Here is a 19,915-nt window from a genome sequence, read left to right on the forward strand (position 1 = left end):
ATGCCATCACTATAATAGCTATCTCTATCACTGTCATCACAAAGATGATGCTCACTCTGGGAGGAGTTAACCTCCATTTCATTAGACACGTGGATATTTGTTCTTGAAGATGCAACAGAAATTTTACTTGTAGTTGGCATTTCATTAATAAATTCGGCGGTATCAGTTGTCGCTCTATAATTAATTTAAATAAAACTGATAATTTATTTTTGTTGAATATTAAGATGTTATATAATAAAACGTTATCGAACTGTGTATAATCCAAAAACCACACGCACAAACTCTTAAAAACCAAAAATTAATTATCCGAGCCTTCATTTTTTATTTAAAACTTCGCCAGGAATAATATTTATGAATAAAATACAAAAACGGCACTTGAAAGAGAAAATCAGCAATTTGGGCGACTGGTGTTTGGTTTGCAAACAAAATTAAAATATAAATATTTATTTGTATAATAAGTAACAAACTATGTTATGATTATGATGTTTATGTTTATTGTTTACAGTTTAATGTTTTAAGAAAGATGAATAGAAACAGAAAGAAAGATTGACCAACCTAAAAAACTGATTTAATCGAGAACATTTAGCGGCGGCTTGATTAATTAACTCTTCTTTTCGTTTTCTATTTCTCTCTTCAGTCGGCATTATTAGAATATTGGATAATTACAGAAATGTGTAATGTGTTAAGTGATTTAATAAAGATCAGTAAACAGTTTCCATGGAACGGTTCAAAAGCAGAACAGATAACAAAATAGCGATGTGCTAAAAGTTCTATTATAAAAGAGTATTAAAATATCTAGATCGGATCGGTAAAAATTAATGCACACATTTTATGCACATGTTTTGTTTTATAGTATTCAAAATATTTCGCGCAATTGCAATATCAAACTCTATGTAAATCGATGTTTTGGGGCAATAGGGGCATATTGAAATGTTGTTATTTTGCGGTGGGGGGGCCGGTGGGGGGGCCGGTGCAAGGGCATGGGGTGGCCCGGCCACCCCAGGCCCCCCCGGTGGATCCGCCCCTGGCTGCAATGATTAGGTCATCAAATACTATGAGAACACCATCAATGTCTCCAAAAATTTCAAAACTTCTCTTCTGAAAGACTTCGGGAGCTGATGATATTCCAAATGGAAGGCTACGAAATGAGAATCTTCCAAAGGGTGTATTAAAGGTGCAGAAGCGAGTACTTTCAGTGTCTAATTTGATCTGCCAAAAACCATCTTTCATGTCGACAATGGTAAAAAACTATTTTCCATGAAGTTTTGGCATTATATATCTTCACAAGTTGGAATTACAAAATGCTCTCTTTTTACTATCTTTTTGAGATTTCTAGGATCGAGGCATAATTTTAATGATCCATCTTTCTTTTCGACAATAAGCAAGCTATTTACCCAATTTTTGGCTCATCTTTTTTTTCTATTATTCCATTTTTTTAACAAACTATCTAATTTTTGCTTTAGTTTTGGCTGTAACGCTAGTGGTACTCGTCTTGGCGGATGTATCACTGGTTGTACTGATGGGTCTACTGTAATGCAATGCTCTCCAGGGAGACAACCAAGTCCTTTGAACACATCAGAAAATTCATCAATTATCTGTGCTGATGTTCTTTTTTCTACACAGGTTTTTATGGTATCAACTCTGTGTAGGAAATTTAGTTTGCTGCTTGATGGCAGTCCTATCAGCGTTAGGGCATTGCTATTAATGATATAAAATTTTAGAAACGTTTTCTTACCTTTAATTATTGTTTCAACAACTGATGATCCCAGAGGCTGAAGTTTTCCACTGCCATAAGGTTTAAGAACTGTGTTGGTCTTTGTTAGCTTTAGTCTTTTAGGAAGTTGTTCAAAAACTGTTTTTGACATGACGTTGACTTCAGTGCCTGTGTCTAATTTGCATCTGACTTTCATATCATTTAGATATAGTTCTTTCCTTCAACAATTTTCTTGATTCGCAGTGCAACTATGTATGGCTAATTCACCAATGACGAAACTGTTTATATCTTCCTCAACTGCATGAATTAATAATAAAGATGATGGCGATGCTGAACGTGAATGGTTGTCTGTAGATTTTTTAAAACTTTTATTTCTTCCTTTGTTTGACAAGATGGGGGCTTTACACATCTTACTAAAATGGTTTTGTTTAAAACATCTGTAACATTGTTTTCCAAATGCTGGGCATTGTTTTATAGGATGAATTGTGCCGCATCTTCCACAGCCATGTTTGTTCATTTTGTCATTATTTTGGTCTTTATTCTTGCCAGACCTCACAGAGTTTATTGTTGCTGGTAACTCGTTACCTTTTATGGTTTTTAATTGTTTTCGAGTAACCTAAGCAGCTCTGCATAACTGAAGTGCCTTAGTGAGTGAGAGACAATTCCGGTTCTCTCAACAATCTTACAATTTTACGTTATCATCTTGTTTTTGTGTGAATTTTAATTATTTGTCTAAACCGTGAGTATTTAACGTTCGTGAGTCGACCGTTTAAATTTGAATTAAATTTACTCATATTTCATTATTTTTTCACTATTTTCTAATGATCTAAAAAACTTACCTAAGAATTAACTTGTATTAAATTATTTTCAATTTGATATAAATAAATAATCAAGCGCTAGACAATTCAACACGAGCGGAGTCAATTTATTAAAAGTACATTGCGATAGTTTGTAAACATGGACGATACTATAGGACTGCCGATCTCACGTTTTACCGATGGAACTTAAACGCCGGAGGCGGTTGAAAACCTTTAAAAACGTCAGTCATTATTTTATTGATAAAACTTATCAGTAAATAAGTATGAAACCACGCTTCCTGTTGTTTACATAGAATAATATTGAAAACTTTAAATTTGGCTCCGCCCGTCATTAATATTCATGACCAACCGATGCCCTTCATTTTATTGTAAATTATTTAATAAATATATTATACATAAAAATGGTTTCATACTTATTTACCTACTATATTCAAACAATTGTCGACTGTGCCATGTGATGTTTTATTTTATATGCATTCAACACAAATGTGCGTTACCATGTCTCAGTTTATTCAATAAACGTCCAAAAGATATTAAATATATAAAGATACAAATGTCACATTATTTGGTTTGAGTGACCGTACAAGCTCGTTTGAGCTTCTGTGTTTTCATGCTTTTTTTTTGTTGAATAAAATTGAATTGAATATACATGTATGTTTATCTACATGTATGTATGTATGTATGTAAATATATATATAACTATCGTATTATTTAGACACTATTCTTTATTACTGACCACTTTTATTGTATTAAATGTTTATTTTTAGTGTTTTTATTGCTAGTCAAATTGTATTTATAAGAAAAAACTGATTACCCTTTGCTGATATGAATTCAGACACTAACAATTCCAAAAATGTCAATGTGCTTTATTTTATTCATGTCGTCGAAAATTCAGGTTCTGGACTTAAACAATTTGTTAATGTGCAAAAGAAGTAAATAAAACTCCAGACGCTTTAGTTTGTTCAATGTTTTTCATTGTATGTAAAAAAATATAAAAATATAATAAAGTTATTCAATTTAAAAGTGTAATACAGTTCAGTAGATAACTCGGTTTCTTCTTTGACTATCGACTAAACTAATTTTAACAAATATTTATTCAATCGCTAGTTAAATCAATTTTTTGGTAAGATTCGTATTTTTCTTTATATAATAATTGTTTTGTATATTTTAGTTGTCCCAAAAATAATTTCAAAAGTTATATTAATTAAATATATGCTATATTATTTTGCCGCAAAAAACACTACAGTTTGTTTTTTATGTAACCTATATAATATAGTTAAAAATTAAACGCTTTTTTATCTATGCATCTCAAAATTATAGTTCTGCATTATTACGGCCCCGGTCGGACATCATATTATCGGCTGCTAAATTCTATATATTGTTGATTTTCTATATATGTATATATTCTATATATAGGAAGCAGGAATATGCAAAGAACCTCAATTATTTCAACTTTTAATTATTTTCGGTAATGTCGATTTTATTTTTTAAAATTTATACCAAATAAAAGTAATTAATTACCACATTGAATAACAATTAAAAAAAGTTAAAATTTATCAATATTCCGAAATTAGTAAATATACGATCGTAACATTTGAATCAAACGCTCCTTGTTCCACCGTCAAAATGAGCAAAGGCTGTTACATTTATTCTAGTCATGTGACTAATACTATATAAGTGAGCTTATCATATACTTATAATGCCTATGCATATGCAGGCCTTTGAAAGCAGCTGCGCACATTTCCAGAGCGCTTTATCAATAAATCAAACAATCAATCAATTAGCTTATAAAGCGCTATTTTCGCGATGTTCAACAGCACTCCTCCATGAATTTTGCAAATAGATGGGTCTTTAGATCCGCTCTGAACTTTGTAAGTGATGGAAAAGTAGTCAGAGAAGTAGTAGATAGTTCAAGAAAAAAGGACCAGAAAAAACAAAAACATATTTAGCAAAAGAGTGTTTAACACGAGTTAAGAAGAAATGAGAACAAGAAGACGATTGTTTAGGTTCAATCTGATAAGTACTTAGGAAATAATTTAGATTGAGACTTATACATAAATGTGCAAATTTTAAAAATTATTCTATATTTTATAGTTAGCCAATGCAAGAGAACAAGATATAGAGATATATGAGAAAAGAAAGGGGCAGGAGCAACTAGACGAGCAGCAGAGTTAAAAGCTGTACTTAAAGGATAGAGTGTAGAATTAGGAAGAACATAGTAGAACGAGTTACAATAATCAATCCTAGATAAGACTAACGTAGTAACAAGAAGGAGAAGAGTGGATCGTCAAGAAAAGGCAAAAAGTTTTTTAATTATACGTAGATAAAAGTAAAAACTCTAGCAACATAAATAATCTGAGAAGAAAGAGACATACTAGAATCAAAGATAAAGCCTTTAGAGCCTGGTTTCATTCTTTAGTTTCTAAAAACAATCATAAACTAATCAAATTCATCAAATTTCACAATTTTCCCACATTTATAGTTTATAATATTTGTTCATTTTTAAAGATTTAATTCATTACAATTTCGTTTTAAATGATTTATATCATGCATTGCACAATATTTGTGCATATTTTTTTTCTAATTTAGGCATAGCCAAGCTGATTTGAGATCAACATGCTTGACAGGCATTCCCTGGGGCTGAAACCAAAAGTTCATATGCCCACATCTAATAAATATATAAAAATATATAAAAAATAACAAATTTTGTCGATCATGATTCTTTCCACTGCCATCTCGAATTCTTTTACAGTTTCAACTTCAACAACAGCTGGAATTAACCTTAAAATACAAATAGAAAAAAGTTTTTGTCACTACACAGAATTATTAAAGAAATAAAAAAACGTTTTGAACAGCTGTATATCATTGCAAGTAACACTTTTTGTTAACAATGCCGTCAAACTTTATGAGCGAAGAGTTTGTGTGTCAAGACAAAAAAATGGTTTAGCAAATACGGATGAAAAACAATTTTTTGTAGGATCTAAAGTTTCAAGGCTATACCTGCATTACAGGAAAAAGTGGCATCTTGGAAACGTAAAGGTGAACCTCGTGAGCTATAAATCTTTATTTAGAGTAACTTTTTAAAAAAAATTTTAAACAGCCATTAGTGTGGCCAGTTGTGAGCAGAACTTTTCCAAGCTGAAACTAGTTAAAAGCTGAAAATAATTAAAAACTTTCTACGTTTCACAATAAATAAATTGCGGCTAATGAAATTTAACAATAGGTGACTGACAGACTGACAGCATCAATTTGAAAATGTTTTTAACAAATTTTAAAACAAGTAAACCAGATAAATTGTATTTATAAAAATTTTTTAGCCAAATACACATCACAAATAGATCTAAATATTTCAGAATGAGTCATCTAAATCTAGAAGAAAAATTGTGACTTTGTAGTATTTATACCATATTTCATTAAAAACAGGCTGCTGAGCTTGAAAGATACAAAATAAGATTAGAAAACATCGAGATTTCCATGTCTTTATAAAAAACAAAACCTTTACGCTAAAATCTGTTTTAGTTGACAAAATACTGAAAAAACTAAACAACCAAATGTGGTCACCGAGTCAGCTCAGTTTGTGGAAGTGCCATGTCTAGCGCTGTTATCACGCGATGGCACGGTTTTAATACTGTCTGTCCAATACTCAAAGACCATCACATATATATACAGTATTGTATGAATTCTACCGACTTAACGATAGCACAAAATTTCATGCATTCAAAAAAACCCACACGTCGCCTAAAAACTAAACTCAACGTTATAATAAAATCAACAAAAAAAAACATCTCAAGAAAAAAATCCAGCTACCCCTATTCGAATACTCACCTGGATACTTTTATGGCAACACCACACCAAAACGCACAAAAACAACCCCCTTCGACTTATCATCAGCCAAATTCCGACAGTAACATACCTGTAACGGGTTCGATATTAACTAAACGCAACGACAGATATATTATTAATCCTCCTTTATTAAAACCTAACTAAATAATTAATCGAATAAACCAAATTAACGAAAATGCAACGATACAATAACCAACTTTACTAATGTCGACTCCGGCACAAGAGCCGCAGAAAAGAAAGAGGCTTAACTTATTTGCGCAGGCTATTTATAGACTTGCACGGTGCTCTCTCCTAGGTAAGCGCTTGTACTTTGGTCTAGTAGCCAACCCACGTGACCATACGGCGCTCTCCCCTAGGTAAGCACACGTGCTTTGTGCTAGTAACTAGCCCACGTGACCATGTAATGGAACAATTTCCATTACACATACCCTATTGTCAAACATCTAAACAAAATTCACCAAACATCAAATCATATTGCTTTTATGGATGTCGAATCCTTGTTTACAAATGTTCCCATTTATGACACAATGGATATTATCATCAATAGTGTTTATCACCCAGATATGGTCCTTTTAAAAATACCAAAAACACCTCCAAAATCTCTCTTCCAAATCTGCACCACCGAAGCACCTTTCCACACCCCACAGGCAAGCTTTACAAATTCACGGTGTAGACATGGGCTCATCCCTAGGTGTCCTGTTCGCAAAGTTCTTCTTAGGACATATTGAGAGCAAAACATTTATGCCAGATATGTTGACGATATCTTCATCGCATACGATGATCCGGAACAAGTCAACCAACTACTAGCAAACCTGAACCGATCAAAATTTAATTTCACTATCGAGCACGAAATCAATTAATCAGTCAGTCAGTTAGTCAGTCCGTCCGTCCGTCGGTCGGTCAGTCAGTCAGTCAATCAAACAGTCAGTCTGTTAGCCAGTTCAATCAATAAATCAATCGATGTTCAACAGCGCTCCTCAATTAATTTTGGTTTTGAAATTCGCTCTGAACTTTGTAAATAATGGAGAAGTCGTCAGAGAAGGAGGTTGAGAGTTCCATAGAAAAAGGCCAAAAAAAGCAAAAGCAGATTTAGCAATAGTGTTTAACACGAGTTAAGAAGAAATGAGAACAAGAAGACGATTGTAAACCGGAGTGTTTAATTTCAATTAATATATTTGATAAGTACTTAGGAAATATTTTAGATTGAGACTTATACATAAATGTGCAAATTTTAAAAATTGTTCTATATTTTATAGGTAACCAGTGCAAGAGAACAAGACATGGAAATATATGAGATAAAAACGGGCACGAGCAACTAGACGAGCAGCTGAGTTAAAAGCTTTACTTAAAGGATAGAGTGTAGAATTAGGAAGACCATAGTAGAGCGAGTTACAATAATCAATCTTAGATAAGACTAACGAAGTAACAAGAAAAAAGGTAGGATAGTCAAGAAAAGGCAAAAGTTTTTTTATTCTAAGTAGATAAAAGTAAGAACTTCTAACAATACTATTAATCTAAGAAAAAAGAGACATGCTAAAATCAAAGATAAATTACTTGGGTGTATTACAATCGTCAATAATTAAATTTCTTTCGTCGGATGTTTCTTGGGCGTAAATTCTCAGTATTATAATTATTAATAAATATGAGCGCGGGCAAAGCCTCTTGCCAAACTATATATAGAAAAAAAATCGAAAAATCAATTAAAATAAACATGTTATGATTGATCAAATATTCTCACACATTTCCCAATATACCTTTGACAATACATTCACACACTGGTTAAAATGCACAGATACCAACAATCAAATATCTTCCCCAAAACATACCTGCCATATTTTCAACACATGTACATTTCTCCTATTCGCTTCCCAGATAATTGTTATCGTTAATTCACTCGCAATTCTTCGTAATAAACTCTTCCTCGGAAGTTATCGCTATTCTGCTTGCAGATCGCACACAAAACTTCCCTGCGATAGGACTCCTTTTTGCTTGTTCATTTGTCTATTTATATAGATCATAGATGTTTCAATGTAATAGCCTCTAAATACAAAACTTCATACGCTCTTATTGCTTAGTAGGCTTATGTGCTGCGCGCGTAAGAGTCTTGTTATGCAGTGCAATTATATAATTTCGTTTTTTATTTTATTTAAACAAAACAAGAAAACTGTTTTAATAACTAATTTTTTTCATTAATCAAAAGTTTATGAAATCAAAAAATATATTATGAAAATATTTTTTTTACTTTTCAACTTTTTTTAATTCATTGTTTTTATTAAATTTATTTTTATTATTTACACCGTCATTAATATTTTTTAACGAATTTTTAACATCCCTTTTTTTAACATTTTTTGCAACATCCCTCCGCTATTGCATATTTTCCAGAGATTCTTGGCACCTTTTGACCACTTAAGGCCTGCTAAAGACTAGGGGCCGTTGGTTTTCTTCGTGTTGTCATAGGAATATTTTGGGGAAAACTTCTAACATCCGGACACCCATCCTGACGACAACCACCAGTTATAAGCGGTGGGCCTAGCCTTTGCTCAAAACCCGCAAGGCAGCGTGGATGCAGTTTTATGTCATGCCCAGGACCAAAATTAATTAATAAAGGATGAAAAAAAATATGGCATCCGATGATTAAAATAATATTAAGATAATAACGATAATAAGTTCCTAACTAACTCCATTGACAATTTTTTGCAACAATGTTTTGATAAATTTTATAAAATCATCAACTCAACTTACAACACGTACTAGCCAACATCAAACATTACAATTAGATTCATCAGCCCATTCATCAAATATCTACTTCACCAAAAAAAGTAAATTCATGAGATCAGGATCCACCTTCAAATCCGCAGCGATTACCAAATACATCAATAAACTAATCATCAACTTTAACTCAAAAACTTTCACTAATAGTAAGCGTGGAAGCGAAGCCTTGCGGGTTTCAAGTCATCAAGATTAGAGGCTTCTGACAAATCATTCAACGCGTCAACCTCACAGCAAATTGATGCCGACACACTCAACACCCACTCTGCTTCCATGTCAACCGACTTGTCCTGCAAAACTCCACCAACAAAAGCAACAACAATCAATAAGTCGTCAACATCAAAAATTTATCCCATACTCCGTCCTACACAATCTAACGAAGTCCAGACAGTCTACCAGCATGGTTTCTACAAACCATTGCTCCATTCATTTCCAGCAACTTAAGTTCACTCTACAATCACTGCTTTATGCATTCATTCATCCCATCACAATGGAAATCCAGCACAATCCATCCTATACCTAAAACAAAATACCTATCATCACCAATAGATTATCGCCCAATATCTATCACTCGCATACTTTCACGTATTCTAGGAAAATTCATCGTTAGGTCATTCATCTATCCATGTTTCAACCATTCATCCATCAAACCACTATTATAAGATCAGTTTGCACTTCGCCTTACAGGTTCATCTACATCCGCCATCATCTCTCTTCTTTCCTTAAAATAAATAATTATGTTCATCTTATTGCTCTCGAATTTTCTAAAGCTTTTGACACTTTCAATCACATCTCACTTTCAATAAGTTAGCTTCTCTTCCTCTACCTGACAACATTTACAATATTATATAAAGAAAATTGTAAAGAAAATGTGAATAACGAATGTGGAAAAATGGCGACACGAACGGTTGTTGTGAGCGAAGTTCTCTATTTTTTGTCGAACAATTTCTTACATTTTAATAGTGAAACATTTATTTGCAATATATCGGAATTTTATTTTAATGACCATTTTGCTATTGCTTTAAAACTACTGAAAATTGAATTGGATAATTTAAAAATTGATAAATTTGATGATAAATTTTTTTCACGCTGTCTGTATAGGCGTGATAAATTAATTGCCTGTATTACAGTTTTTAATCATTTAAAAGTTGAGAATTGTCTGGATAAATGTCCCATGTTTGCAAGTGTAAATTTGATTAAAATTCCTCATTTTGAAAACGTTATTAAATTAAATTTCAATACTTTGAGGGAAGAAATAAAGGACATGATTTCCACACAACAGAATAAAATGTTGCAAAGACTTGATGCTCACATCATTGAAATATCTACACTGAATGAAAAAATAAACAAATTACCTTTTAATAATTCTGTGTTGGCTCCTTCTAAAATGAAAAAATGTTGTGAATCTGAGATCAGTTTACAAAAAACATCTGTTTCTAAACCCTGGGTGGGCATTCCTATTTCTCAGTTATCTAATTCAGATAAAGATGTTAAAATTGAAAGTAACTCAAATCTAGATTCTGTTTCTCATGTTGATAAAATTGAATTTCGTAGTTTAATTCAAGATTCCAATAATAATATGAACTCTGGTGCTGAGGATAGTGATGCTGGGTTTCAAAATGTCACAATCAGACGTAGAGGTACTAAACGACCCCAAGTTAATAGTTTACCTCAGGCTAATAAAATTAAACATAAAAAAAACTAATATCTCCAGAGTGGTTGGAACCTTGGCTGACTCTGAGATTTTCAGTTTCAAATTAAAAGGTATTGAGAAGCGCTGTGTGCTTTATCTGGGAAAGATTGCTCCTTGCTCCAAAGAGGATGTTGAAGAACATCTATCTAACTTTAACTTTATTACTGTCAATCCTACTGGTTCAAAGAAAATTTCTAATATATCCGCTAAAGTTTCTGAGAATTCAAAGAAATTCAAAGAAAATTCAAAGTTTCTTTGAATTCTCAGAAACTTTGTGATAATTCCTCTAATATTACTGTTGATACTGTTGATCCTAATGGTACAATGAAAACTTCTGATCAATCTTCTGAAAACTCATCTGTTTTAAGCTCTGCTTTCAAAATCTGTATACTGGAAAGTCAGAAAGATAAACTTTTCAACTCAGATATATGGCCTCGTCATGCTATTGTCAGAGACTGGATTTTTAAAACCAAGGACAACAATTCTGTTAATCATGGCTGATCTAAGTTTACTTAATAAAATATGTTGCCCAGTGTTTCTTAACAGTTGCTACAATTTTAAGTTGGACACTTTAAAGGATGATTTATGCAATCTGTATGGAGATATTGATGACTATAAATTTAGTATCCTTCATTTGAATGCTAGAAGCCTGTTCCACAAGATAGATGACCTTGTATTGTTTTTATCGTTTTTCCCAATAAAGTTCTCAGTTATTTTTATTACTGAAACCTGGCTAAATGAGCGCTCGGCTCTGGTGATGAAGTTTCCTGGTTATGAGTTTGTTTTCAACAATCGAGTTAACAGAAAAGGTGTTGGAGTCGGCATGTTTATCTCAAGGAGTTTGAATTTTGAGACTTGTTACCAGGATAATTTGAATCTTGAATCTATTGAATCAGTTTCAGTTAATGTACACTTAAACAGAAATAGAACAATCAAATTAATTGCCATTTATCATCCTCCTAACACTAATATTGATGAGTTTTTTAAATTTTTTGAGATATTTTTACAAAATTCAGGGTTTTCCACTTACCTTGTTGGTGACTTCAACGTTGATCTTGGGTCATATATAAAAAATAAATTCAATTTTGAAATGATGCTTTCACATTACAAGTTCCAGCCTCTTATTAATCTACCAACTAGAGTCTCAACCTTCTCCTCCTCAGTTATTGATAATATTTTGACAAATATGGATAATTCTTATAATTGTGGTGGAGTTATCTCAGATTTGTCTGATCATTTTCCAATTTTCTGTTTGATAAAAAGCAATGAAGAAGTTTCTAACAATTCAACATCTACTACCTGTAATTTCTTGCATTATGATATACCTATTATTAAAAACATTTTATCAAATTTCAACTGGGACCAAATTATCTTTGATTTTGATGTTGATAGTAGCTTAAATAAATTTTTTGAGGTTTTCAAAGCAGCCCTAGATTATGAAACATCTACCAGGACTCACTTTAGTAGTAAATTCAAAAAATCCTGGATGAATACCAACCTTTTGAATCTCTGTAAAGAAAAAAATAGATTGTATGTCAAGCTTGTAAAAAACCCTTCCTTAATAAATCTTGCTAATTATAAATCAGCTAGAAATCATTTCACTAAGATGAAACGTGTTGCTGAAAAAATTTTTTTGAACAATTTAGTAAAAATTGTAATGATATCAAAGCAAATTGGCATTTAATTAATGATGTCTTGAATAAAAATAAAGCTTCTACTCAAATCAACTCAGTAATTCATGGCAATAGCATCATCTCTGATAAAATGGATATTTGCAACATACTAAATAACAATTTTGTGGATTCGATAAATTTACTGCAGAATAGATTTATGAATAACACCAAGCATGAAATCTACTCTCCTTGTAGTTTGTGTTCATTCTATCAGGACGTGGTTGATGTGGATGAGGTTTATTCTGTTGTTAGATCATTTAAACCCAATAGATCAACCTCAGATGATGGATTTAATATGCACATGGTTAAATTATTTATTGATGAGATTATTGTTCCATTGACTCACATTTGCAATATCTCAATCCAATCTGCTACTTTTCCTAAAGTTCTCAAATTGGCAAAAATTATTCCTGTCTTCAAAAAAGGCTCTAAGCAAGATGTTGGTAATTACAGACCAATTTCTATTTTATCACCATTTTCCAAGATTCTTGACAAAATTGTAAGATGCAGAATGATTTCATTTCTTAATAAATTCAACATTTTATCCGAAAATCAGTATGGATTCCGTAACAAACATTCAACTGAATTGGCTATCACTGAGCTTACTCAACGAGTCTTGTACAACATGAATGAGAAATGCCTAACCCTGGTTATTTTTATTGATTTGTCTAAAGCCTTTGATGTGATCAACCATACATTGCTTCTAAAGAAATTGAATCATTACGGTTTTCGTGACAAAATTTTTTCCTGGCTGGCAAGTTATTTGGGGAAAAGAAGTCAATATACAAAGATTGGTGACAACTGTTCAACTATTTTGCCTCTCACTTGTGGTGTGCCTCAAGGTTCGATACTGGGACCACTGTTGTTTTTACTATTTGTCAATGACTTACCAAATGTTTCGTCAATATTCCGTTGTATTTTATATGCCGATGATACCAATATTTTTTATTCTTCTTCTAATTTGGTTAATGACAATTTATTAATTAATCAGGAGCTATCTAAATTTGAACATTGGTTTATTATAAACAAACTTATAATTAATATTGATAAGTGCATTTACACTATTATGGGTTCTAAAATATTAACAAATATTTGTCCTGATTTAAATATTCATTTGGATGGCTGTTCTATTAAAAGGTCTGACTCTATTAAATTTTTAGGGGTCATACTTCAAAGTAATTTAAACTGGAATGAACACATTGTTTCAGTCAAAAATAAAACTAGAAATTTTCTTTTTATTATTAATAAACTAAAGAACAAATTTAATAAGAAAACTTTGCTCATTTTGTATAACAGTTTCATTTTCCATATTTGTCATATTGTAACATCATTTGGGGTAACAGCCCTGCCTACATTATTAATGACATATTTATTATGCAAAAATTCTTTTTAAAAATTTTTTATAATTTACACTATAGATCGCATGTTAATCATTTATTTCTTTCATCCAACATCCTAACTATTTTTCAATTGAACATCTACTTTTCATCTGTATTTATTTTTAAGTTTGTACACAGTTTATTGCCACCATTTTTTATTAATTGTTTTCACTTCAAATCTGATATTCATAATGTGGCTACTAGACAACATAACACTTTTTATTTATACCCTGTCCGATTGAAATTGATTCATCAAAGTATTTTTTTTAATGGTCCAAGAATCTGGGATGATATTTTACCTGCTTCTGTAAAGGATATTTCTAGCTTTGCCTTGTTTAAAAATGCTGTTAAATCTTTTATTAAGCTGTATGCGCCACCTTGAGGCTTGAATATACTTAAATTTAGTTCAAGTATAAATAATTTAGGTGAGGGACAAATTTTAATAAATTGTGTTTTGGTTTTGAATGTACTGTTGATATTGCAGCTGTTGCTGATGATTCTGTTCTTGGTGTTATCAATGGTTGATGAACATATAGGATGATGATGATTGTACGTTGGTGTTTTAGTTAATGTACATATATGTGTTTATATATGTACAAAGTCGAATATTTATGTATCTATTATTTTTATTGTTTCAGTATATGTATTCGCATATGCTTGTGTGTTTATATATGTGGAAAAACGAACATTTATATATCTATTAATTTTATGACATCGGTGTATGTACTCATTCATATATGCCTGTGTGTTTTACGTATATACTCAGAGCTGAACACTTATATATTTATTATTTTGATTGCTTCAGTGAATGTATTCATATGTGCTTATGTGTTTATGTATGAACATTTATATATCCGTTACTTTTATTGCATCAGTATATATTTTCATGCATATTTGTGTGTTTATACATGTGGAAAAACGATGATCCATATATCTATTTCTTTTATTACATCAATGTATGTATTCATACGTGAGTATGTGTTTATAAATGTGGAAGAATAAACATCTATATATCTATTATTTTTATTGCATCAATGTATGTATGTTCATATTAATGTCAATATTACTATGGGTTTTTATATGTATGGAAACGAATCATTTATATATCTTATATGTTTATATATATTCATGCATACTGATTACATCAGTATATATATATATACATATGTGCGTATGTATTTATATATGACATCGGTATATGTATTCATTCATATATGCTAAAATAATGCTTGTGTTTTATATATGTACAGAGCTGAACATTTATATATCCATTATTTTGATTACTTCAGTATATGTATATACTGTTTGTTTATATATGTACTAAGATGAACATTTATATATCTATTGCTTTTATTACATCAGTATATATATTCATGCATACTTATGTGTTTATATATGTAGAAAAACGAAGATCCATATATCTATTACTTTTAATCAGTGTATGTATTCAGACGTGATTTTGTTTTTAAATTGCATATCCTATCACGGTGGTCTGTACAAGTTTTGATTTTCTTATGGGATCTCCGTAAATCCTCACAATCTCAAATCCTTTCTTTTATTTTCATTTTGTGTTTCGGATTTAAATAAATGAATTTCTGATATAATAAATTTTATTTTAATAGGAGTCATTCTACTTTCTTTAGCTATACTCTTTCATCTACTCCACCTATTAACTCTAGCGTAGCTCAAGGTTCTGTCCTTGGACCATCTACCTTTACTTCTACTCTCAAAACTTTTGATAGCTCTAATCACATCATCAGATACGCTGATTACACCTACCTTTCATCCCATCATCTAACATCATCTGTACATAATATGAGTTTTAACCTAGGTGACAAAAATACTAAATCATTTATAAAAAAGATGAATAACAATGGCCCCAAGAAAGATCCTTGAGGAACGCCACATTCAAATGGAGACAGATGACCTAGTCGCCAACCGACACATACCGAGTTCTTTCAGATAAATAACTGCTAATCCAATCATGTGCAACATCTTTGACACCCGCATTAAAGTTTAGTTAATAAAACATCGTGACGAACTGTGTCAAACGCCTTTGGCAATTTCAATAAAAACATCTATATATGTAATTTAAAATCAATGTTTTCCATAACGTATTGTTGCAAATCTAAAATGGCTTACTTAGTAGAGCTGTTTTTTCGAAAACCATATTGAAACCATACTCTCATATTGGAGTTATCAATCTAAGTTTGAGGCTACTTCACTTGATGCCATCGACAGGATATTCACGCTCTCACTCCTTCTACAGACCAGACATGAATTTGGTAGTCCTCTTTGGATTGCCTACGTTGACTTGAGAGCGGCTTTTGATTCATTCAGTCAACAGGGATGCTATGTGGCTGCTGTTCCGTGGTCTGGTTATCCCCGATCACCTGGTAAAACTGCTTAGGACTCTATACACCCACACGTTGAGCTGTGTTAGATCGGAGGGGCAATGCTCTCGGTGGTTAGATTGATAGTAGCGTCAGGCAGGAGTGTATACTTGCACGGGATGATTTCTTGGCCCCGATGGATTGGATCATGTGGCGTTCCGTACACAAAGGTATGCTCGGCGCCACAATCGGCACGGAGGTGTTCACGGACCTGGACTATGCAGATAATGTCGCTCTGCCTGCTGAGATGCGAGACGTTCTCATACTGTCGTTGGCTACCATGTCCGAAAAGGCAAAGCCTTTTGGTTTAGAAATCAACTGGGACAAAACGAAAATTCTGGCAATATCTCTGAGCGATTCGGCACCTGCGTCTGTCTCTGTGCTGGGTAATGACGTACAGATTGTGGATTCGTTTTCATATCTCGGCTTCCAAACAGTAATGACGCTAAAATTTCGCTTCTAATCATTTTCCGCGCGTGTATGAGGTCCCTGGATTGTGGATATAGCACTCGGGCATTTCGGTGACGACCAAAGTTCGATTGTATAACGTATACATCATCCCTGTCTGTAGGTGATCTGTTCTATATAAACCTCTTCATAAGAAATTTTCTCACTCATCTTTTTCCGCTCAACATTTTCAAGACTTTTTTGTAAATAAAATTAATTCTTTAAGAACATCTAATTTTAATTTTTCTCCTCATAACTTTACTAAACTTACTACTGAATCTTTTTCTGTATTTACTCCTATAAATCTTATAGAACTTACTAAAATTATTAATTCTATGTCATCTACAACTTGTTCTCTAGATCTACTTTCTTCTAATTTACTTGAAGAATTTTCTTCAATATTTTATCCTATCATTCTCAAATTAGTTAATTTATCTCTTTCAACCTCCAAATTTCCTACTTCTTAAGAGAATTCTATTGTTATACCTATTCTTAAAATCTTATCCTTTTTATCTAATAATAGACTTGTTACTAATATTACTTTCATCTCTAAAATGATAGAAAAAGTAGTTTACAACCAATTGTCGTCTTATCTAAACTCTAACTCCTTGCTACATGTATCTCAATCTGGTTTCAGACCTGCTCACAGTACTGAAACTTCTCTACTCAAAATACATAACGATATCCTTCTCTCTAGTGACAATAGTAATCTTACATTACTTGCTTTTGACGTTTCCTCTGCTTTTGATACAGTTGATCATCTTATTTTCTTGAGGCTGCTATTTCTTTCTTTTAATATTACGATTCTTGTCTAATAGTTTTCTTCTTATCTCTGTAATCGTATTTCTTTTGTTGTTCTCAATAATTCTACTTCTAACTCCTCTACTCTCACTTTCGGAATACAGGGTTCTATCCCGGGCCTTCTTCTTTTTATACTCTATACTTCTGAACTACCTCGTATTATTAATAATTTTTCTTCCACTAGTCTACTATATGCTAATGATTTTTATAATCATCCTTCCTTTCCTCCATCTAATCTCAATAGTGTTCTTCATAATTTATCTCTGTCTTTCTTCAATTATCGCTTGGTTTGACTCTATGTGTCTTAAACTTAATCCTTCTAAATTTGAGTTTGTTTTAATAAATCTAAACACTCTATTACTATTCCTCCTATAATCTTACCTGATTCTAAAACTTTTGATGTTTCTCACAAGTTTCGTAGTCTAGGCTTTATCTTTGATCCTAATATGTCTCTTTCTTAGATTAATAATGTTGTTAAAAGTTCTTAGTTTTATCTACGTAGAATAAATTTTTTTTGCTTTTCTTGATGATCCTACTCTTCTCCTTCTAGTCTTATCTAGGATTGATTATTGCAACTCGCTCTACTATGGTCTTCCTGATTCTATACTCTATCCTTTAAGTAAAGCTTTTAACCCTGCTGCTCGTTTTGTAGCTCGTGCCACTTTCTTTTCTCCATATCTTGTTCTCTTGCACTGGCTACCTATAAAATATAGAATAATTTTTAAAATTTGCACCTTTATGTATAAGTCTCAATCTTAATTACTTCTTAAGTACCTACTTATCAGATATATTAATTGAAACTAAACGTCCCGGTTTACGATCGTCTTCTTGTTCTCCCTTTTCTTAACACGTGTTAAACACTCCTTTGCCAAATCTGCTTTTGCTTTTTCTGGCCCTTTTCTCTGGAACTCTCTACCTACTTCTCTGACTACCTCTCCATCACTAACAAAGTTCAGAGCGGATCTCAAAATCCATCTGTTTGCAAAATTCATGGAGGAGCGCTGTTGAACATCGCGGAAATAGCGCTTTATAAGCTAATTGATTGAATTGAATCCCCGTGCTGCTCTATGGATGCAGGCATGGTCAACTACTGGTGCTGATTTGAAGAGGCTAGGCGCTACAGATCAATGGTGCTTGCGCAGGATCCTTCCTATGACTTACCGCGATCGCGTCACCAACGTTGAGTTGAGAAGAACACAGCAGCCCTCCGTTTCCTCACTTTTGTTCAGACGTCGTCCAAACCTCTTTAACCACATAGCTCGTGCCAGTCCAATGAAGGATCATTACCGGGCTATATTAGCTGTCATAGACCGACCGCCACCGGAATGTACTCGACGGCGCGGCCGTCCAAAACACTCATGGATCCGTTCAGTGGAGAAGAACCTGTTACTCATCAACTTCGGTCCTACTCGGCCTGGAGATTTGCTCGTGATCGCTTGAAGTGGAGGCACCTTGTGAACACGGCAACGTCCCGTTATGGGGCACGCCCATAATAAAAATAATAGTGATTATGATTAACAAGATTGTACCTGTCGAAAAAAGTGGATAAATATGAATGAACTATAGATTTATACAATGTTTGAGAGTAACAATAATTGATGACACAGTTTGCTTGGGATGTGGAGTTTTTAACATATTCATCATATTTTTAATTTCTTCTTTTGTGACGTGTGGCCAAGAAAAATTGTGACTATTATAAGGGGGTAACAATTTCATGAAATCATTTGCGAAAGTTTTATTTTTTAAACAGCAATGAGCTGAAAATGTTTTATTAAAAGTCTCACACATTCCAAATGTGCCATCCTTGATTTTGTCATTTATATTAGTTAATTTAGGAAATTTTGAGTTGAAGTTTTTATTCATTGATTAATTAATAATAGACAAAGTTTGTTTTAAATTATTTTTATTAATTTCTAAATTGTCTCTAATAAATTTCTTTTTAGCAAGGCGCTTAATGGTAGTAAGTTTTTATATTTAGTATGTTAATTTATTAGAAGCGGTAGGATTTTTTAGGTAAACAGAATTCAATTTATTTTTCATCTTAGATGTCAAAACTCCAACTGTTAACAATGGGCGTTTTCTATTAAAAATTCGTGAATTACGTTCAATTGAAGAACATTATTCGAAAATTTTGTTTTGAAAATTTTCAAAAACGTGGAAGAAGTTTTGTTCTTATTATCTTGATCCAAAACTAAGCTCTAATCAAAGCTGACAAGATTTACGTAAGGGCGCAATATTACGTTCAGAAAAATCAAGAAATTTATATTATATTTTATCTTATGATATTATTAGGTACTTATTTTATAGTACTCGTTATTCATACTTGTGTTGAATACATTTATTTTTAACTACATTTTATGAGGAATACCTACGTCATCAACACTG

At 32.3% G+C, this 19,915-nt stretch overlaps 3 protein-coding genes across 3 annotated transcripts; all 3 read left to right on the plus strand.

Annotated features, from left to right (window-relative positions):
* Positions 1-10,432: 10,432 nt before the first annotated feature.
* Positions 10,433-12,521, plus strand: HELRODRAFT_178204 (hypothetical protein; the record flags this gene model as incomplete). Its single annotated transcript, XM_009026333.1, has 2 exons — positions 10,433-10,784; positions 11,206-12,521. The coding sequence occupies 2 exons, from the start codon at positions 10,433-10,435 to the stop codon at positions 12,519-12,521; spliced, it is 1,668 nt and encodes a 555-aa protein (XP_009024581.1).
* A 2,076-nt stretch (positions 12,522-14,597) lies between these two features.
* HELRODRAFT_85463 (hypothetical protein) lies at positions 14,598-15,346 on the plus strand (the record flags this gene model as incomplete). The annotated part of the gene is made up of 3 exons (XM_009026208.1): positions 14,598-14,849; positions 14,887-15,036; positions 15,179-15,346. The coding sequence occupies 3 exons, from the start codon at positions 14,598-14,600 to the stop codon at positions 15,344-15,346; spliced, it is 570 nt and encodes a 189-aa protein (XP_009024456.1).
* A 1,216-nt stretch (positions 15,347-16,562) lies between these two features.
* On the plus strand, positions 16,563-18,970 carry HELRODRAFT_178205 (hypothetical protein; the record flags this gene model as incomplete). The annotated part of the gene is made up of 2 exons (XM_009026334.1): positions 16,563-16,718; positions 18,608-18,970. 2 exons carry the CDS (start codon positions 16,563-16,565, stop codon positions 18,968-18,970), a joined length of 519 nt encoding a protein of 172 aa, XP_009024582.1.
* Between the last annotated feature and the right edge of the window lie 945 nt (positions 18,971-19,915).

Source organism: Helobdella robusta, assembly GCF_000326865.2.
Source record: "Helobdella robusta unplaced genomic scaffold HELROscaffold_46, whole genome shotgun sequence".
In the NCBI taxonomy this organism is placed as follows: Eukaryota; Metazoa; Annelida; class Clitellata; order Rhynchobdellida; family Glossiphoniidae; genus Helobdella; species Helobdella robusta.